The 22,077-nt window shown below is 42.9% G+C and overlaps 1 protein-coding gene across 9 annotated transcripts in view; it reads left to right on the plus strand.

The window, feature by feature from the left end:
* eif4g3a (eukaryotic translation initiation factor 4 gamma, 3a) overlaps positions 1 to 22,077 on the plus strand; it is a 66,948-nt gene that overhangs the window by 37,174 nt on the left and 7,697 nt on the right. For 5 of the 9 annotated variants that reach the window (XM_024270639.2, XM_024270641.2, XM_024270644.2 and 2 more), the window contains 18 exons: positions 2,094 to 2,244; positions 3,293 to 4,039; positions 4,116 to 4,204; positions 5,829 to 6,057; positions 6,172 to 6,296; positions 8,578 to 8,925; positions 10,433 to 10,630; positions 10,715 to 10,861; positions 10,936 to 11,172; positions 12,851 to 12,955; positions 14,454 to 14,592; positions 14,750 to 14,853; positions 15,242 to 15,332; positions 18,815 to 18,932; positions 19,011 to 19,240; positions 19,319 to 19,431; positions 21,630 to 21,802; positions 21,895 to 22,020. In XM_024270639.2, coding sequence (XP_024126407.1) covers positions 2,094 to 2,244; positions 3,293 to 4,039; positions 4,116 to 4,204; positions 5,829 to 6,057; positions 6,172 to 6,296; positions 8,578 to 8,925; positions 10,433 to 10,630; positions 10,715 to 10,861; positions 10,936 to 11,172; positions 12,851 to 12,955; positions 14,454 to 14,592; positions 14,750 to 14,853; positions 15,242 to 15,332; positions 18,815 to 18,932; positions 19,011 to 19,240; positions 19,319 to 19,431; positions 21,630 to 21,802; positions 21,895 to 22,020 — 3,470 coding nt within the window. The remainder of the gene's footprint in view (positions 1 to 2,093; positions 2,245 to 3,292; positions 4,040 to 4,115; positions 4,205 to 5,828; positions 6,058 to 6,171; positions 6,297 to 8,577; positions 8,926 to 10,432; positions 10,631 to 10,714; positions 10,862 to 10,935; positions 11,173 to 12,850; positions 12,956 to 14,453; positions 14,593 to 14,749; positions 14,854 to 15,241; positions 15,333 to 18,814; positions 18,933 to 19,010; positions 19,241 to 19,318; positions 19,432 to 21,629; positions 21,803 to 21,894; positions 22,021 to 22,077) is intronic. The other 4 variants (XM_024270646.2, XM_024270648.2, XM_024270640.2 and 1 more) reach the window with 2 other exon arrangements.

The raw sequence follows: 22,077 nt of genomic DNA on the forward strand, positions 1-22,077 counted from the left end.
CTAAACCTCCCACCTCTAGCTTGCAGCACACTGAGCCTCTATGAGCAGCTCTACACTTCACCAAAACAACGAGCAGATCTCACCAGAAGCAGCTTGTGTTAAATGTTCGTCAGCCTCGCTGTTTTTGTTTTTATAAGACATGTGCTAGTTAGTACATGAAATGCATACAGGGGTTAAAGGCAGAGCAACGTTCCAGTAAAAGAATTGGAGGTGGAACCTTACTCCGGCTGGAAAGAGATCAGCTGTGTCGATTTTGGCTGCATAACACAAGACAGAAGCCGCGGTCACTCTTATGGAAGAAAAAAAATGGACTCTCAAGCTGACAGCAGGCAGTGCTTCATTTGGACGTTTGCCGTGTTTTTAGTGACGGATCAGCCGGTTGATGAAATGCTCTGGATCTCTCTCTGTCCCGGTCTGCGCTCTCTTGCTTCCGTAACAACACGTCCTCATTCCGGGGTTGCTGACGTTTGGTTAAAAACCCTTCTGCATCACTTTTTGACGTTTTGGGTGTCCCCAAGTTGTCATTTTTTGAAATGCTGGCTGTTCCCATCAAGTCACGGGTCCCCAACCTCCGGGCCGCAAACTGGAACCGGTCTAGTACCAGGACGCGGAGCTCACCGGTACCGGTTTACATCCAGGCCCAGTTTGCGTCCGGTTCCGCAGGATGCGTATTGTATTGCCAGACTCTTGCCAATACACACCCCTAGTCTCTTCCCTGCTGATGCAGACACACCGTAGAAAAGGCAGTGTTGCATTTTGGGAATGTTTAAGCTAAACTTCAGGATCAGGTGCTGAAGGACCTCATTGATCACAGATGTCAGATCGTTCATAGCAGTTTAGGATCGGAGGTTCTGGGGTTTTCCATCAGACTGCATTTGTGTCTGTAAACTTTACTGCATCCACAGAATCCACTTTTAGTACCAAACAAGTGAAATTAAAGGCACCTGAGGAGTAAGTAAGTAAGTAAGTTTTGTTTATATAGCACCTTTCACAGACAAAAGTCACAAGGTGCTTCACAAGTTAAAAGCATAAAAACAAATACTTCAAAAGATAATAAAACATAAAAGACAAAGCTTTCCTGATTAAAAACATAAAAGACAAAAGCCTCACAAGCTAAGAAACATAAAAGACAGACAGCAAGTACCACATAAAACAATCATTTCAAGCCCAATTAAAAACAGACTCAGTTAAAATGCTGAGCAAAATAAAAGGTTTTAAGTTGGCTTTTAAAAGAGTGAACAGAGTCCAGGGAACGGAGGGAGAGAGGGAGCTCATTCCAGAGTCTAGGAGCAACAGCCTGGAAAGATCTGTCTCCTCTGGTCCGAAAGCATGTGCGAGGGACCATCAACAGGTTCTGATCTACAGACCTGAGCGCACGAGACGGTCTGTAGGGAGTGATCAAATCACAGACATATACAGGAGCTTGGCCATGGAGGGCTCTAAAAGTCAGCACTAAAATTTTGAATTGGATTCGGTATGCAACTGGGAGCCAATGAAGAGCTTTGAGGATGGGAGAGATGTGAGCTCTTCTCTTAGTGCGGGTCAAGATCCTCGCAGCAGAGTTTTGAATTAACTGCAGACGAGACAGCTCCTTCTTACTCAAACAGGAAAACAGACTGTTGCAGTAGTCTAGCCGCGTATACACAAAAGCATGTATAAGAACTTCTAGATCCTTATATGACACCATTTTCCTGAGTTTAGAAATGTTTCTCAGCTGGAAGAAATAGTTCTTCACCAGCTGTTTGGAGTGCTGCTCCAGTGACATGTCTTTGTCAAAAATAACTCCCAAGTTTCTAAGGCTGGGTTTGACTGCCTGGCCAAAAGAACCCAAATGCTGCATAATCCCTGGTAGAACCAGATTTCTGTATGATTATGGCATCGTCCTCTTGTCTTTAGCAAGCAGTCTTCTCTCCGTTCCTCTCCTTTTTGGATCCATCCTCTCCCTCTGTCTCCTCCTGGTTTCCTGTTCTATCTTCTTAACCGTACCTGCTGGTTCCTGCAGGGTTTTGATCTGCATCGAGAATGCTTTCTGTTCCACACCTGTCCCTCTCACGTCTCCAAACCGTCCTCACTATTTCTGCTGTGAATTTCAGCAGCCGAGCAGCAGCCATACTCCGGAGCAGCAGCAGCCTCCAGCTCTCCAGCAGCAGCAGCCCCACCCTGGAGGATTCACGCTGGAGCCCCAGCAGATGGCAGCGCCGCCGCCAGTGACCACTGGCCTTTCAGACATCAAATCATGGCCAGGTTTGCTTTGAATGTTATCTTGCTGTGTTCACACCAAACGCAACTCAGGCGGCAAGCATGCATGAGCTGCGTGAGTTGATAAATTCACTGCTGTACGCGTGGAGGAGCTACCTTTAAGAGTTTTTAGTTTCACCACTCCATCATGGAAGACACGGATGACGTTCAGAGATTAGGTTTATTTATTCTGAAGAGTTCTTCAAAAGCATGAGTAATCCTGTCTCCATGTCTGGGTTCATGAGACCATTCAGAGACTCTCCCGGTATGGTGAGCTTCACCCTCGACTGTAGGAGCTGAATGACGGCGCTTTCAGCGGTACTTCTGTCTCTGTAATCCAGTTTGTCCATTCTCTGGACCATTATGATAACATCAAATACAAATGACCTGTTAAATGACATTTTATTTTTAATTTCTTCAGATTGAACACAAATAAATTTAAATACATTTTTATCCAAATTACTGTGAATTTCATATTTAAAGATGAGAAATAAAATATTTTGTCTGAAGGAAAAAACGTTTGTCAACGTCAAATCTGAGTTCACATGCAATATTTTATATTATTCTAAATCACGTGTCAAAGTCGAGGCCCGGGGGCTAATATTTCAGCTACATGCTAGCTGTTTTGGCTAAGTTTTGTTTCTCAGTTTTTTAGACTAATTTGGCATTTAGCTAATATTTTATCTGTCTATCAGCTTCAGTAATTTCAGCTATCAGCTTCAGCATTTTCAACTATCAGCACTAGCATCTTCAGCTGCCAGTTTCAGCTTACAGCATTCACACTAACATTATCACAGGTAATGCTATATATCTAGTTCATAATTATGTTAAAAAGTTACATTTTTAAAAATGTAGTTTTAGTGTGTTCAATAAATGTTGATCCTGTTCGGCCCGTGACCTGAAGTGTGTTTTGGATTTTGGCTCCTTGTGTGATTGAGTTTGACACTTCTGCTTTAGAATCATTTAATCATAAACTATTTCTATTTCTAGTATTGATTTCATTGACCTGAATGACCTTCTTTGACCCTGTTCGTCCCGCTCTTCCTCCTGACAGATGAAATGCCAAAACTGGAGCCAGTTATCCCCAAGTCTTCCTCTCCTGGACTCGTGCAGCCTGAGTCTCCTGTGGAGAGACTGCAGGCCGGCACCCCGGCATCCAAGCCCTCCAGTCCGGACCAGCCAGAGCTTCCTTCCCTCCCCCACCAGGCCGCCCCGGCCCCCCTCCCGCTCTCTGTGGCGAACAGCGTTGAGGGTCCCTCAGAGTCTCCGGCTCCAGCTTCCTCTCCCTCGTCCTCTCTCGGGAACAGCAAAACGTCTCTGACCCCCCCTCAGACACTGAGCACAGAGGCGGCGGCTGCAGACCGCCCCCCGGCTGCCGCTGTTCCTCTGCCAGTCGCCCCCGCCGCTTTGAACGGCCTGGCAGACTCTGGAAACGAGCTGGACGCCGCATCTCCTGAAGTCGCTGTCCTGCCTCCGCCCGGCCTCCAACCCCAGACCCCCGCTTACAGAGACGCCTCCCCGACGGACAGCTTGCCTCCTGACATGAGGCCGGAAGTGCCGATTGCCGCCGCGCTCTCCCCTCTGGCGCCCGTGGCTGTGGTCCCGGTCACGCTGACCCCGAGTCCCATCCCAGCTCTGCCCGTCACACTCCCACCCGGCCTCCCACCTCTGGTCCAGGCCCCCGCTGAGGCCGAGGAGCTGAGCGAGACCGTCAACGCTAAAACCTCCGTCAGAGGAGAGGCGGAGCCTAGCAGCAGCAAAACGGAACCGCCATCCTTCAGCAGGAAGAGTCCCACCACAGGTAACATCCAGCAGAGGATCTCTGACTGTCACTTAAGGTGAACCTCTGTCCTCACTCAGTCTCATTCCCTCCACAGTCAATCAAAGTTCCTCTGTGATACCAAAGACCTGGAGAAAACCAAATGACGGGATCTCTGCTGGAGAAGGAGCGCAGAAGGAGGACGAGGTCAGAGAGGAGGAGCTCCCAGCTGCTCGTTTTCTGGTCTCAGATGAGCAGAAAAATCTCGTACAGATTAGATCACTTCTGTTTCCCGTGTACCGTAAAAATCTGGTAGAAATCCTGGAGACGTTTGTTGCTTCATGTCTCTAAAGTGGGGGGGTCAGAACAGGGAACGGCAGTGGACAACAGTTCAGACTGAAATGTCTTCCATATGTGGCGCTGGTTCTGACCCACTTCACTTTGTTTTTCTTCTGTTCAGGACTAAGATCCTCAGTCCTTTTTAAAACTTGTATTAAATGTTAGGATAATCAAAGCCTTTTTAAATAATGTATTATTGGATTAACAGAAGGGTCTCCTCAAAAAAATCAACCTTTGGAGCATTTATTCACCTTTTTCTGAAACACAGTCATCCCTGTTCCTCACAAGAGGTACGTTCTCGAATATCAAACTTTCAAGGCTGTAAAACTGACAGGCATGAACATCTTTACACTTTTCTCTCTTATGTTCAGTAGTGCTGGCACAGACGATTATTTTAATAGTCGACTAATCAGGTCATGTGTAAAGTGGATGTAAAGCACATCTTAACCATCATTAACTTTAAACTAACTACAAATAAAGATAATTAAGATGTTAGTTTATTAGGAAACTGATTCGCTGTGGCGACCCCTGAAGGGAAAAGCCGAAAGGAAAAGAAGAAGAAGAAGATGTTAGTTTATTAAACTTTTGATGAATTGTGCAGCTTCTGTCCTCCGTTAGACCGGTAACCTAAGGAGTGTTTTGGATTTTGGCCCAATGTGTGAGGGAGTTTGACACCCCTGATCTAAACGCAGTTCTTTGGAATAAATCGGATTATGGATTAGGACAGACCGGGAGTTCCTTATGGTTTCATTCCTGTTTGTTGATGTGTCATAATAACGAACCGTGTAGGTTTGTGTGAAGACTTTTCCAAAAGTTAGGAAGGACGTGGGGCTCCGGATAATCTTCTTATGTCTGGATTTGAACCATCCACTCTCCTAGCAAACAGCAGCTCAGCTGCCTGAGCTGCAGATAGGAAAATATTCGTTCTCTGTCACTTATTTGGCTTTGGGTCACCAGGACATCTCCAGGCCAGCAGAGGGGGGTCCTCCTGGTTTTACATGAAGCCAAAACGCTGTGCGTTGCGTCCAGAACCTCTTAACGGCTGCCGTTGGTGTAGAGGTTTGACCGGCGCTCGGAGGAAGTCCATCATCCTGGGGCGGAAGCTTGTTTCTCTGATCTGTGAGAAACTTGTAGTGGCGTTTGGACCGACCTTTGCTTTGTGACTCAGTTTAAACTGATCATTTACGGTCACATAAATGAGGCTTTTTGCTGCATTTGCATCCAGTCATCCTGCTGGATCAGCTTCAGAACTCATTCCACTTCGCACCAACAAGTTGTAGTTAAATGAAGTGGGTTTTTAAACTACTGAATGACTGCAGGGAAATCTTTGGAAATCTGACCCTGCTCTCTGATCCATGATCTTGTCTCCTCACTAATCCAAAAAGCTGCTTCGGTGCTGTTCAGATGAACCACACCTTCATGGAGCTGTGCAGCAGCGTCCGCAGCAGTTATCATCTGATCAGAGCTTCACCAACCACTCTGACCTCTGCAGGACGAGCCCAGGGCTGTGGATCAGCCTGCTGGAGACCACGCCTCTCCTCTGAGCTGCAGCCCCCTGCCCTCAGCCTTCACCCCCCCAGCTGCACCGGAGGAAAACGGCGAGACGGAGCTGGAGCCCATGAGGAACGGAGCGGGCCACATCTCTGAGACGGAGAGCAGCGACAGCGGCGTCACCTCCGGAGACAAGGAGAACTCTGTGGGGCCGGGACAGGACATGGAGGGTGAGATCTTCCTAAAGTTTCCAGATCAGAATGAACCCCCCCCACCCCCCCATCCCACGTCTGTTTAAACCGAATTATGAACTTTCTTTTCTTGGAACCTTCCTGGCGGTCCAGATCTGGCTGAGGCTGGCGGGAAGCGTCAGTACAACAGAGAGTTCCTGTTGGGCTTCCAGTTCATGCCGGCATGCATCCAGAAGCCTGAAGGACTCCCCCCGATCAGCGACGTCGTGCTGGACAAGGTGAGCTGGACCGAGCCTCAGAGCTAGAAACCCGTCAGGCAGAGAAAGCCTTAAAATAAAATAAAAAATCATTCTAAAATAATTTGCAATTTGACAAAAATCCACAAACTATCAGTAGTCGACTTTTGCTGTAATTCTGAATCAGATACTCCAGGCCTTGAAAATTTCCAGATATCAAAGTCCCATATCCAGTCATTTAGAACATGCCAGTGCAGGAATGTTGAGCCTTGTTTCCACTAAGCCGTACGGTACAGTACTGTCTGGTACTGTCCGGTTTGGTCCACTATTCTGAGCATTTCCATTGTTAAATGGACCCATTAAACAGTTCCGACGCATACCTCTTGAGGGCCCCCATTCGTTGTAGGTCCAAAGAAAAATAGGACTGGACGGTGGGGGCGGAGTTGCTGTAGCCACCTGCTGATTGGCAGAAAGTGATGACAATGTAAGAAAGCACCAGTATAGTGCTAAGCTAGTGTTCGGATTTCTTCTTACAGCGGTGTTCTTCTTCGCTGCTGTAATCTTCTTTCAAACAACATTAAATTCCTGTTATACACGATGTACAAAAATTAAAGCAAGAAAAAGACCAGCTCCTGGATGACCTCCATTGTTGTTGCTTCTCAACAAGAACCTGAATCATCAGATTTTTTCTGATTCTTTCGATTCTTCAAATCAATTCAATCTTGAGTTTACACATTTAGACACAGTTGTTAGAATTACATTAAAAATCTACTGTATGATTTGAATGTGTTTATATTAATCTGATCCAGTTCACATACTGTAAATGTATCAGTGAAATAATGAGATTGTTAATATCATACAGTGTTACATGGATTCTCTAAAGGAGAAGTTCTAACTAAAATGTTCAGATCATTAACATTGGAAACATTGTTCTGCTTCTCCTGGAGGACGTTTCAGTTTGACCACTAGGTGGTGATCACACTATAGCATTACACCTTATTCCAGAAGAAGAAAGTATGAGGGGAAAAACAATGTTTTAGACCACAAGTGGTTACTTTAAAAACTATTTCCTTAAGAGTTTGTAAAATTCATGTCTGTGGGTTTATAAAGATGTTCATTTAGTTACAATGTATGTTTAGGTCAAGCATTAGCATTAGCCGTCCTATGGAAATTTCCATTAAACGCTAGCATCAAGATAGCGGACTTTAGCTTTGTGTGCTAAATCGATTCATATTTTTTATGAATTGATTATTGGTTTATTAAGCTGAAATCGATTCAACTCGATTTATCGATTTTATTATCCCAGCCCTAGTACAGAGGCTACGAACGGCCGGCTTTTCTTTTTTTTTTTTTTTCCCCCGTTTTCTGGTGATGAGAACATCTGTTATCACAAGTCTTCTCGTGATAAGGTAATTGTAGATGCTATTGTGCTATTGCATGAAAACGGGGTGAAAATAAAACAAGGTAGAGCATTCTGGGGTTCCGTATGCGAGGGCCAGCAGGCTCCACCCACTTTTCATGAGGGGGAGGGGTCCAAAGAAGAACTTCAGGAAATAACTGAGTCTGACTGCAATAAACATTTTGTTTTTGTTAAACTTTGTTCTTTTAACAATAATGTTTAGGTTTACTGGTTTAGTTTGTCATTTGCATGATTTACAAAAACAAATTACAGAATACAAAGAAATGTAAAAGATTTTGTGAAACTTCAGAGCTTGTACTATTGTTTGTGAGGTTTTAAAATAACTAGTATTAACAGATGATTAGGTATTTATGATGCATGCATGGTTCTCCGTCATTACTCATAAAGTGATCAGTCTGCTGCCGTTCAGAACCAGAACATCTTGTGATCCTGGATCCTGTTGAATTCCCGGATCAAAGTGATCTGGTTTGTCCGTCAGAACCAGCGGTTTGGGTGGAGCCAGAGGCTTTCTGAAACGTTGTTTTGATTAAAATCTCATTGTTGTTAAGTCACCCTTTGGCAGCGTTGGGAGGGCGCGCCCCTCCCCCACCTCCTCAGAAGGAGGGGGCCGGCGGTGAAGCGGCGGTCGGTGAGAAGTTTGTTTCCTGTGGAGGAGAGAGTCTGTGGGAGAAGAGGAGAACAGCTGGATCTTCTTCCTCATTGCTGGTTCTGCCGCTGGTTCTGCGGGTCTAGAGGACCATCAGAAACCAGAACCTCAGGATGTTTTTTTTTTTTTGCTGCAGCTAGACTTTAGAGGCTGCTGGGTCAGACGTTCAGAAACAGACATGAGCCTCTTGTTCCTTTCTCTCCATCACTGCCCCCCCTGCTGGTCATTGTGCTGATGTGCGTGTGTGTGCCGCACAGATGAACCAGAACAAGATGCCGTCCCGGGCCGTGGATTCCAGGATGATTTCCAGAGGACCTGACTTCACGCCGGCGTTCGCTGACTTTGGGAGGCCGATGAGTGGAGGAAGAGGAGCGGCGGTGAGTCCAAAGCGGGACCCATCAGAACGTCCTGACCCGGGTTTGTTTTCAACGCCTCTCATTCTCTCACAGCTCATGAGCATGGGGACACGGCGGCCCCCACCCAGGAAGATCATCATGAACGTGACGGTCAATGACGACGTTCAGCTGAAAAAGGCGGAAAACGCCTGGAAACCCGGAATGAAGCGGGAGAGCCCCCCCGAGGACCTGGATGCTCAGAAAACACAGGCGAGTGGGGAGCACTCAAACAGCAGCTGTCTATGGGGGGTATTTTCCTGTGTCGGGTGGGTCGATTATTAGTCATCAATTATGATCCATAAACGATTCTGAATCGTTTTATGAATTTTATAAAATCAAGAATAAAAATAAACATCTGGTATCGGTTGTAAAAAGTCATTATTGCACATCAGTAATATTTAAATAAATAATAATAAATAATGTTTTTTTCTGGAAAACTCGTCCATTACTCATTCCGTGGTTAAACCACGGTCCGGGTGAATACTCTATTCTGATTGGTTGTCCATTGAAAAGTGAAAGTCCTAAAAAAGAAGTTCTGGTCACAAAGCCTGAATGTTCTCTGTTTTTGCACCAACCTAAATGCCAGTCGGTGACCGGAACAACAGACACATGGATCATAGGTTTAAACATCATTTTATTATTTGATAGTTAATAAAAAAAAGTTTGTTGATCCCCATTTATTCATCAGAGTTATTGATGGATAATTCTTTTCTTTGAAACAAACCTCACCTGCTAGCTTCATCATCTGTGAAAGGATAATGCTCCGCAAAGGGAAAATGAAATGGATGGACTTCGTGAAAGGAACAAAGTTCATTCATTTCTCATAACAAAGCTTTTGTGGAGCATTATCCTTTCACATTTTTGATGTTTCTAAATCCAATTAAACAAATATATTGACCTTCTCTTTACTTTAGTCCACATGTGTCAAAGTCGAGGCCCGAGGGCCGGATCCGGCCCTCGGGGTAATTCTATCCGGCCCTCCAGATCATTTTATTTTATTGTTATCAATGTTTTGATGTTATCTTGTGCTCATTTCTAACTTGTATAATTTAAAATATATATATTTTTATGGAGAGAAAAATATTAAGCTATTTAAGGTTTAAGTTGATTTATTCTGGAATAATATTCCTGCCTTATTATTATTCATAATTATGTTAAGTTACTGTTTTAAAGTTTTAAAAATATCACAGTTTTGCTATAGCTTTTTGGGCTAATTTGGCATTTGCTAAGACTTTTTAGTCCATTTTGGAAATTAGCTAATATTTCAGCTACGTGCTAGCTAATTTAGGCTTTTTATTTTAGTTTCTTAGGCTATTTTGGCACTTAGCTAATATTTTAGCTTGATATCAGCTTGAGTGTTTCAGCTATCAACTTAGCCATCATCAGCATCTTCAGCATCCAAATTCATCTTCCAGCATTCACACTAGCATTATTGTAGGTAATGCTATATATCTAGTTCATAATTATGTTAAAATTTACAGTTTTAATGTTTTAAGAATGTCTTTTTTAGAGTGTTCACTAAATGTTTATCCTGTTCGGCCCGTGACCTAAGGTGTGTTTTGGATTTTGGCCCCTTGTGTGATTGAGTTTGACACCCTGATTTAGTGGATGCATTTTCAAATATTCGTGTCAGGATGTTTTAATGATTGTTTTGAAATCAAATGGTAAAGATTCCTGCCCTCCTCCTCACCTCTCTGCTTCTCTTTTTTGCTGGCAGGAGCTCTTCCGGAAAGTTCGGAGCATCCTGAACAAGCTGACGCCACAGAAGTTCAACCAGCTGATGAAGCAGGTGACGGATCTGACCATCGACACGGAGGAGCGGCTGAAAGGCGTCATCGACCTGGTCTTTGAGAAGGCCATCGACGAGCCCAGCTTTTCCGTGGCGTATGGAAACATGTGCCGCTGCCTCGCTACGGTGAGCGCCGGCGCTGCAACCTCAGAGCTGGTCTCTCGCCCATCGCTCACCATCTGCTCTCTCTCTGTTCACGTTCTCTTCCAGCTGAAAGTGCAGATGACAGACAAGCCCAACTCCACAGTGAACTTCCGCAAGCTGCTGCTAAATCGCTGCCAGAAGGAGTTTGAGAAGGACAAGGTGGACGACGTGGTGTTCGAGAGGAAGCAGAAAGAGCTGGACTCTGCTGCATCGGTGTGTACCGCCCCGACTCCATTGACTTGGTTTCACGCAGTGTCTTGAAAAGCCCAAATGTTTTTGTCCTTCAGACGACGGAGCGTGAGCGGCTTCAAGAGGAGCTGGAAGAGGCCAAGGACAAAGCCCGCCGGCGGTCCATCGGCAACATCAAGTTCATCGGCGAGCTTTTCAAGCTCAAGATGCTGACGGAGGCCATCATGCACGACTGTGTGGTCAAGCTGCTGAAGAACCACGACGAGGAGTCCCTGGAATGCCTCTGCAGGCTGCTGACCACCATCGGCAAGGACCTGGACTTTGAAAAGGCCAAGGTGAGACCTGGAGGAAGGTCAAACTGAGGGTCCAGCAAGAGAGGGAGCGTCCTGATAAGGTCAGGAAACCAAAAGCCACGCCCCCTCAGAGGAGGTTTAGGAAACAGAGGCTTCAGGTCAACATAATGCCTTTTTAAGACATTTAGGTTCTGGGATTTTGGTTAAAAACTTAATAATCAAAATTAAAACATTTTTTAAAATAAAAAAATCGCCATTGGAGGACTTTAAATTCTTTTTTTGTTTCTACCTCTTTGCTTTAAGTTCTCAGTTTCAATTCGGTTTTTAAGTTTTTGCTGCTGAGCGGATCCTATTTATGCGTGGGGGCGGAGCTTAGAGCTCATTGGCTACTAAGACATGATTTCCCATGATTCCCAGAGGTTATGGTAATGCGAGTTGTTTTCTGTTCCAGAACAATGTTTTGAAGAGAATGACCATTAGACTGAGAATTGACTGATCAGGTCAGATCAGAACTGTCTAATGTGCTAAAAACACGAGTTCACTCTATTTGTACAAAACAGAACAAAGTTCTTCTCTCTCTGAGTCCGTTAAAGACACGCCTGTACTTTTACTCATTAAGTTTCCTGCACACACGATGGATTTTATTTTATGGATTTTATTCCCAATTTGATCAAATATCAATTTATTTGTCAAATTTCTATTTAAATTGACTAAAACGTTCAGTAAAAACTATCAGAAAAAGTAGTTTTACCCTAAAAAAAAGCAATAAATATCTTTAAATCAGGACGCCATGATGTGCTAATTTGGCATGTACTGAGGTTTTTGGGCTAATTTAGAGCTCAGCTCATTTTTAACCCTTTAATCCTGGAGTCCCAGTGTTTCTGTTCTTTGATTTACTGTAACTTTTCAACCGGTAACACGAGCAACATAATTCCAGCAGATTCTGGAAGAAAAAAATACAGCTTTTCTCCTTTAGAATCTTATTACGTAGATCGTGTTAACAGTTAAAGAGTTACACTATAGATTTTGTGTTTAAGCATCACTGCTTCATGTGTTAAGGGCTAAGCAACACATTCAATATTATGCTAAATTGGCATGTATTGGAGATTTTTAAGCAATTTTACCACAAATTTTTCATAAACATAGATCAACTTCAGCGCTTTTTATAGTTCTTTAGTGCAATTTTCCAGTCTTTCAGCAAACTTAACATTTTGCAAATAGTTTTTGCATTTTCAGCAAATCCCTTCAGCAATTAATGTAAATACTTTCAGTAAAAATCATTCACACCAGCATTATTGCAGGTGGTGCAACTTTTCTAGTTCTATTTGAGTCAGTGAGATCAAAACTTTATCTTTAGTGAAAATAGTTTGAGCTCATTTTATTTAATCTTGTTTTAATACCTGAAACTAATGGACAGAAGCTGATTAAAAGTTAAATAAACTATTATCTTTTTTATCTTTATTTGTAGTTAGTTTAAAGCTAATGATGGTCAAGATGTGTGCTTTACATCCAGTTTGCGAATGACCCGATTAGTCGACTGATCTGAAAAAATAATCAGTGATTAGTCAATTATTAAAATAATTGTTTGTGGCAGCTCTGCTTTAAATGAATATTTTTCTGTCCTTTTTGGGGCTCAGAGCTTCAACAGGAGCTGCTGCCTCAGACTGAAGCTGGTTATGAATGAAGGAGCTCACTCTTCATCTCCTCCGTTTGTTTGCAGCCTCGCATGGATCAGTATTTCAATCAGATGGAGAAGATCGTTAAGGAGAGGAAGACGTCTTCGAGGATCCGGTTTATGTTACAGGATGTTATAGACTTGAGATTGGTGAGTGTTTGAAACCTTAACTTGCACACACCCTGAGGCTCCTCCGTATGTTCAGCCCACTGGATCTTCCATGAAAACTCCAGTTTCTGACTTTCTGCTGGATCTGCTGATCTTCTGTCGGAGATCACTTTTGTCAGGCGGATTAGAAATGAGGTTATAAGATAAAACTACCGTATTTTCCGGACTATAAGTCGCACCGGAGTATAAGTCGCAGTAGCCAAAAAATGCATAATGAAGAAGAAAAAAACATATATAAGTCGCTCCGGAGTATAAGTCGCACTTTTAAGAGAATAGTCCAACATTTATGAACAAATTCAACAAGCCCGACGTAACGTTGCATTTGAAATGAAATGCGATTCATGCGTCAAATTCGAGTCCGCTGAATCTTTTGATGTGCGTCTAATTTAATGCTCAATTCTTGTCCAAAAATGTGTTCATAAACCAGACACTCCCACTGGAGAAGCTGTCTGAAGTTTTTAGCCTCATCGCTACATGATGGAGGCTCTGGCTGTTTATCTCGTTTAAAATACACAGAAGATACGGATGATGTTGAGAGGTTAAGTTATTTATTTTAAAGAACTCCACAAAAGCATCTATAATCATCTCTCCATTCTGGGTTCAGGACAGCAGTTTTTTGTCTTTTTCTTACGGCGATCGTTACCTTCTAGCCTGCAGGAGCTGCATCTAAATGACAGTTTTAGCTGCTCTTCTGTCTGTTTATAACCCAGTTTGATGGCTTGTTGTCCCGCATTAGCCCAGGAAGAGAAAAATAAAAACAATAATAATAATGTCTTGATGCAAATGAGAAAAACATCATAACATCCATGAGGAGAATGATTAGATTATCAGGAACGTTTGTTTTGAACGTAACTTCTTCTTCTGCGTTTCTGTCAGCTGACAGCAGTAGTTACTGATACAAAACCTACAGTGCCCTCTAGTGGTTGTTATTGGGAAACAACCGCCAAAAGGCAACCGGTTTAAGTGGGGAAAATAACAAATATATGAGCCTATTTATGTCTAACAAAATCACATATAAGTCGCTCTTGAGTATAAGTCGCACCCTTGGAAAATCTATGAAAAAAGCGCAACTTATAGTCCGGAAAATACGGTAAATGTTGAAAGTTGGAACTTGAGGTCTAAAGGTTGGAGAAGTCTCTTGGAAAACAGCAGAACTTTTCTGCTGCACAAATATTAGATGTTTTCAGAACTTTCCTGATTCATCAACATCCTAACACCTCAGACCTTAAAGATGTGGCATTTGGGAAGTGGTCGGCAACTTTGATGATCTGATCAATCGTCTGAGTAGGAAACACTGGAAAACGTTTTGAAGCTTCCGGCATCAGAAAAGTCTTTTTGTGAAACGATGAGGATGAAAAACCTGCTGACCTTTAACTCTGAAAAGACTTGTTTCAAAAACATGCTTTCAGCTTCATAAAAACTGTATTTATTGTCATGTTGTTGAACTTGTTCACATCAGAAAATCCTCTGTTCCTCGTAGCACAACTGGGTGTCCCGCAGAGCTGACCAGGGCCCAAAAACCATCGAGCAGATCCACAAAGAGGCTAAGATTGAAGAGCAGGAAGAGCAGAGAAAGGTCCACCAGCAGCTGCTGTCCAAGGACAGCAAGAGACGGCCAGGTCAGCCCCGCCTCCAATCCTCTTTAGGGCTTTAGTCACGGGACGCAGCGGAAAAGCCGCCGACCCAGAGGCAGGAAGTCCTTCCTGAACTTCCGGTCAGCTTTTACTTTGAAAAGCGCAGAACAGATGTTAAAAACTGGTTTCATTTACATTGTAGATCCAAGAGAGCAGCGAGCTCAGAGAGATGATACCTGGAACACGGTGCCGATGACCAAGAACAGCAGAACCATCGACCCAAACAAGATCCCAAAGATCTCCAAGGTGAGGCGTGAACCAGCAGCGCCGTGCAGCTGAGCGACTCCTCACTGTCCACACTCCCTCACTGTCTGTGAGTCTGTGTCACGATGGGTTGGACTGAACCGCACGAAGGGTTCCCACAGAGAGGAGGTGTCTGAACACACCTCACCTGTGATGAATGCTCCCACCTGCTCCTCGTCCTCAGCTGTAGAAGATAACCATCAACCGAGACGGTTTCAGTTCCTCTGATAGTCTGGAAGCATCACAGAAACAATCAGACCAGATGGGTTTACTCCTGCGTGGAAATCTGTTTCTGCACTTTTCACTCATGAATCAGCGAGTCATTTGTTTGCTTCTACAGTTTTTCTCCTAGAACTCAGATCTAGTCTTTGTTTTGTGTTTTTTCATCCAGCCTCAGATGGATGAGAAGATCCAGCTCGGCCCTCGAGCTCAAGTAACGTGGGTGAAGGGCAGCAGTGGAGGAGCCAAAGCCAGCGACTCGGGTAAGAGGGCTCAGCAGAGTTATGACGAGCAGCCAGAGCTGACAGGCGGGAAAACTTCAGCCGCACTTAAAGCAACAATCCAAGAATGAGGAATGAAAACGGAGCGGCCACAGATCCTTTAAAAAGGTCCTAAGAGGGCCTTGAAAGCATTAAAGTTTTTTCTTTGACTTCCTGTCACAAAAAACTTCCTGGTTTTCATGGTCATTAGGTTGTGAACTGGCGGGAAATCGTTAAGCTGCTACCTCACTCTCGTCAGAGCGGGAAATGGTGAAGTGTAGAAACTGTTGAAAACTGGGATTACTGAAGTGGTTAAAACCAGTTAGTGGAAATCCTCATGAAGTCATTTTGCTGAAAAACATTTAAATTTGACTCAATGGGGATCGAGGCGATGGAATCGCAGGAGTAGAACTAGAAATGGCAGACTTCACTTCCTTTCTACAGATGGTCTTAAATTAGTCAGACTCCAAGATTTAGCGGCAGATTTTTATGATTGTTGCGGCCTAAAACGCCTCATGTTGCAGCAGCTTTTGTGAAAAGTTGCAACTAAAGTTCCCATGTTTTTTTTCATATATATTTTTTTGAAAAGCAGTTGATAAATGTTTTTTGATAAACTTCACATTCTCATATTCCAACTCTTTTATTGTGACATGTGCACTAGGAAAATAATGTTGCTGTGCTGTCATTTAGCATAACAAGAACTGTGAAACACAAAATGAACTTCTGCTCCTCCCCGCTCATAGTAACCCAAATATGTGTGTATTGATTCAAACATACTTTAGAATAAAAGACATTTTGCAGGGAAAATGTATTAACTTTAAAAAAAAAAGCAGAAAAACTACAGCATAAGCAGATTCATCCTCGGATCTCCATGTTCTCCACATAATCTTCCTCTTTGTGTCAAAAGCATCACTGGTGAGTCACTGGTAGAGGAAGAGCTTTGAGGAGCTGATCTGGTTTCTTCTGTCAGTAATGATCTGCTCTGTTTCAGAGAAGGTGCTCTCAGGTCTATGCAGATTTGTTGTGTAGGTGGTTCTATATAGAATTATATGGAGAGAAATAAGTATCACCCTGATTTATGCATGCGTAATTCTTGATTTGTGACTCGTATAAAACATTTTGTGCAGAAGTACAAAAATTACAACCTTTAAAAAAATACAAAATGCAATTTACACATGCACAAATTAAAATTACAACAGCTTGAAATTAGTTACACACACAAATCTTAAAAAGTTACACACGAATCACCTTACGCACACGTTTCAATGATTCATCCGTGAGTGATACGTTCAAGTTCTACTAGAATGCTGGGTCATCCTAGTTTTGAGAGTAGTATCTGGTAAAACTTGACATTTTCCCACTTTCTTAAACTGATATGCCTGATAATTCATATAAAAAAAGTCTAAACAAGTGTTGAAGAACCTTTATCCCTTTAAAAATAAAAATATAGCGCTTTTGATCTGCAGCAGCTCCCGTGACAGCACCTCCGACGAGGGGCTCTGTCCCAAGAGCTGGTCGGACCCTTGTAAACGCCCGTAGATGGTAGGGCTGGTGGTCTGATCAAGCCTCTCTGCCCTGTGGATGTTTACAAGGGCCTCACGGTGCTAACGCCGCGTTCTGCCTCCACGTTCACCGCGGAGAAGCTCTGCGGGGAGACCAGACTAGACATATGAAAATTAACTTCATTTATAACAGGAGAATCAGAATTGACAAATAGATAAAAGCACAAAGATTTAGAAAGAAAGAAATGTCTTTCATCACAGTCACACTCAGAAGTTTTTATGGTGAACTTCCTGGTTAAGCAAAAACGCAAACATCTCTGCTGTTTTGGATCATTTTAGAACAAATCCTGAAAATGTTCTGCATAGTTTTCCATCCTCACAGTTTAGCCGACTGCAGTTCCGTAGATCATGACAGGAAGACTTCTCCACCTCGCGAGCAGACAGTTACACCATTGATCACAAGATTTTCATGATGTTAATAATTAAATATTTATTTCATTTTTGTTATTGGTGTTGTTTAAATTTGAAACAATCTTGTTTTGTCAGAACTTAAGTCTGAACTTCTGTTTAATGTTTTCATTTTTTTTCACACTTGATGTTTTTACTTTGAAAATGAGATCCGACACTTTAAACCGACAATTTACTTTGATGATTTACTCACTTCCAGTGACAGAATGCATTTGGTTGGTTTGATTTTTATTTATTTTTTATTTTTTTTACATAAAATTCAACATTATTTTATCATCAATAATATTTGACTACACAGGTGAATATTGGCGTCTCTGGACACTCGTTACAGTTGTGTCGACGCCTCAGTAAGAGGAGCTTCTGCAGGGATGCACAACAAACCAGAGAAAGCCGGATTTACCGGCTGATGATGAAACCAGACGTCAATGGCAGTTCGAATAAGAGTTAGGGTTTCACACCGAAATTCGGTTCCAAGTAGGAACTGTTGTGATTTACGCGGTTCTACTGAAACTGAAAGAAGCTGCTGCAAACGGTTCCTCATTTCAGTGCTTAGTTTCATTGAAGGTCTATTTGTCTTTGGATACGTCAATCACTTCTACTCTGTTGAAGTTCTAGCCAATCCTTCTGCCTTTCCTGTGATGGTGAGCGGCTCATATAAGACCGCTGATGGGGCAACCACAAGAGGTGGTGTGGAGGTCTTAACCATGCGTCTATATGGGATGACTTGGGAATGAAAATGTGTTTATTGGGGAAGATGTTGGCATTTTTTTATTACTTGATTACGAACCGAAACCAAAGAACCACTTCAGCACCAGAGCTGAATAAAACTCAGCTGGTGCTCAACCCTACTGAGGATCAGACGTCTTCTAAAACAGAAGATGTTCTTCTAGGTCAGAGGTCTGCAACCTTTGGCTCCAGATCCACTTGTGTCTCTTTTATCTCTCCATGGTGGCTCCTTGGCCAAACATAAAATAAGTCATGGAGACTGCTGACCCAGACATGTCGACTGTCAGAGTCAGCAGCTCCTGATAATGTCTGCCTAACCAAAACTACCTAAAGAAAACAAATAAACAAAGCCTGAAAACTAAGACTACCAAGATCCAAAAAAAAATAACAAAACCCAGCAGAGTAAGACTGATGAGGACAGAGAGGAAAAACCAAAAAAGAAAAGAAAATAGTATTTATTTAAAGTTAGGAAAAAGTTTGAAAATAAGTTATTTGAGCTCCTGTCAAACATTAAAAAATCACATTTGAGAGATGCTACATTCTTTTTATATTTTTGCTCTTGTTCGTGCCAAAAAAATGGAGATAATTTATATTTATTCATTCAAAAAAACAAAGTCACAAATAAAAATTGAGAGAAACTAAAATGAGACTATGTGGCTCCTTCTAGGTTCTGATCAGTAGAAAACGTGTCCAAACGTCTCTTTAACTGTTAAAAGTTGCTGACCCTTGTTCTAGATGGATGAAGATCGTCCTAGCTGTCTTATTTATCTTTGTCCTCTCCCATAACAGAACTGTCTCGGACAGCTGGTCTGAACCGTTACTCCGCGCTGCAGTCAACGCCGTCACCTCAGGCCTCGACCCCGCCTCCACAGAACCCGGACTTTGACTCCAGGCGAACCCTGGGAGGGTCAGTTCTCCGTGGTTGTTTGGCGTCTCCCTCGGCTTTTACCTTCATCACAACCCGCTCATGCTCTGCTTTCCTCAGCAACCGCAGCTCCGCCGTCCGAGACAAGCCCGTGGTCGCAACCTCGCAGTCGACGCGGCCCGGCCCGTTCGTCAGAGGAGGCAGTTCAAAAGAACTGCTGGAGTCGCAAAGCCCAGAGGGCCCGCAAAGAGAGCGGGAGGGAGCGGAGCCTCGCAGACCCAGCGTCACAGAGGACAAAGGCGAGCTGGAGCGCAGCAGAGTCCGAGAGGCTGGTGACTACGCTGCAGCAGGTGGTTGTGTTTCCATACCAGCCAGCGGCATGTTTGGTTCGGGTTTGGAAATAATCTAAAGTTCTTCTGTTTCTCCAGTGAAACCCGAACCTGCAGCTCCGGCTGTAGACAAGCCTTCTCTGTCGGTGGAAGAGATCGAGAGGAAGTCCAAGTCCATCATCGAGGAGTTCCTGCACATTAACGACTATAAGGTGCTGAGACTGTCGGTGTGGAGAAAATCATCCTGAACATCGCATGGCCTCCAGTGTCCACTTAGAACAATCTCTGATGTTCATCAGTCAGTCTGGCTTTTTAACCCGTTTTCTCAAGTCTTGGTGGACTTGAATCCCTTCCAGCTCGAAGATGCTTTAGACCAGGACTGTCAAACTCAATCGCACAGGGGGCCAAAATCCAAAAACACACCTTAGGTCGCAGGATGAACAGGATAAACATCCTAAAACTACATTTTTAAAACTTTAAAGCTGTAACTTTTTCACTTAATTATGAACTAGATAAATAGTATTATCTGTGATGATGCTAGTGTGAATGCCGTAAGCTGGATTTGGCCGCTAAAGATGCTAGTGCTGATAGTTGAAGATGATTAAGCTGATAGCTAAAAACTAGGAGATGTGTGTTGGCAAGAGTCTAGTGATACGATGCGTAGCCCGATACATGTCTCACAATACGATATGTATCGCAATATTACCAAGACTGTACCAAAGCAATTATTCACTTTTTTTAAGAATATGACTTGAATTGAATCTACCTGAATTTTAATGTATTTCATTGTTAAAAAAATTGTTTAATGATCACAGCATTAAGCACAGCAACTGTATTTCATATAAAAGTTGCTTTTATCCAGAAATTCATGCTGTTTTTCTTTTGATAAATTACAAAATATTTGTTTTTAAGGGAACAGTCAATATTGTCTGATTTCCACAACAACATACTTTTCAGTAAAAGAAAAAATAGAATGAATGTGCTTTAACGAATAAGTTTCTAAAAGTGTTATAGCAGGATTGCTAAATCTAGCATTTAAACGGTTCATTAACCTGAACGAGTGCTTCAAAAGTGAAGAAGAAAATAAAAGCCAGTTCTTTCCAGAAACATTTCAGTGTAATGACAGGATGAATGAGGTTAAGATGTTTTATTTACATGACAGTCAGCACTACAGCTCAAGTTTTCTCAAAAGAGGAAGTAAATGTATATTTCACTGCTAAACTCAACGACATTACCCTTTTTTCAGAGCGTAGTACACATCACTCTGATCCATCAGGTCTCTGAACTAGAATCTATAGCTGTAAAGTTCACCAGAACTTTAGCTCGCTTTGCCGACAGCATTTTGATGGAGGCTCTGTGCATGAGCTGCTGCAGCTCCACTGGCTGCTCTTATCTGAGCCTCACGAAGCTCCATAATCCACCTTTTTATATGACACTGGCAGCAACGTGGTACGGCTTCGGTTTAACAACCGAAACCACGAGGCTGACTGAACATTTGAAGGATCTTGTTGTTGTTTTGGTCGTGGTGTAGAGCTGCTCAAAGAGGCTCAGTGTGCTCTGCTGCCAACTAGTGGTCAGAGCTGGAAGTGGAAAATAAAAGCATGACTGTGAAAGAAGCTCATAAATAATTAAATAAATATCGCCATGGCAACATTTTAAATCGATGCAAGCATCACCAAGCGAAATATCGCGATATATCGGCAAAGTAATATTTTTCCTACACCCCTGCTAAAAAAAAACACTGAAGGTAATAGTTGAAAATGCTGAAGCTGATAGCCAGCTAAAATATTAGCCAAATGCAAAATTAGCCTACAAAATAAACTTAGGTTAGCCAAAACAGCTAGAATGTAGATAAAACAATTAGCTAAACTTTAAAATTGCCTAAAAAACTAAAAGGAAAGCCAAAATTTGACAAAACAGCTAGCATGAAGCTGAAATCTTAGCTAAATTCCAAACCGCTTAAAAGCCAAAAAAGAGCCTAAATTAGCCAAACAGCTAGCATGTAGCTGAAATATTGGCTAAACTCCAAAATGGCCTAAAAAATCTTAGTAAATGCCAAAATAGTCCAAAAAGCTATCAGAATGACAATTTTTAACACTTTAAAATTGTAACTTTAGGGAAATTACAATTATTGAATGGATGAATAATAAAAAGGCAGGAATATTATTCCAGAATAAATCAACTTAAACCTTAAATTACTTTCAATATTTTACTCTCTATAAAAGATTTTCTGTCAAAATTATACAAGTTAGCAATGAGTACAAGATAACTTCGGACCATTAATAACAATAAAATAAAATGATCTGTAGCGCCGGATAGAGTTACCCGGAGGGCCGGATCCGGCCCCCGGGCCTTGACTTTGACACATGCTTGAGACTGAGTCCTGATAGCTCTCCTGGATCTCCTGCAGGAGGCCATCCTGTGCGTGGAGGAGCTGGACCTGGGCTCTCAGCTGCACGTCTTTGTGCAGGTCGGTGTGGAGTCCACTCTGGAGCGGAGCCAGATCACGCGGGACCACATGGGCCAGCTCTTCTTCCAGCTGGTGCAGCAGGGCCTCCTGCCCAAAGCTCAGTTCTATAAAGGGTCAGTGGTTCCGGTCCCTCGGGCCCAGACGTCTCCTCACAGCTGCTAGGCTTCTGCAAAGGAAATGTTCATCCTTTTGCTTCATCTTTCAGGTTTGCAGACACGTTGGAGCTGGCAGACGACATGGCCATCGACATTCCCCATATCTGGCTGTATCTGGCCGAGATGCTGTGTCCTGTGCTGAAGGACGGGGGCTTCTCTATGAGAGAGCTCTTTAGGTACTGGAGGAATTCTCCTTTTCTGCTTCATCTGATCCTTTATCATGCTTTTTGAAA

Source organism: Oryzias melastigma, linkage group LG5 (assembly GCF_002922805.2).
Source record: "Oryzias melastigma strain HK-1 linkage group LG5, ASM292280v2, whole genome shotgun sequence".
Lineage (NCBI taxonomy): Eukaryota > Metazoa > Chordata > Actinopteri > Beloniformes > Adrianichthyidae > Oryzias > Oryzias melastigma.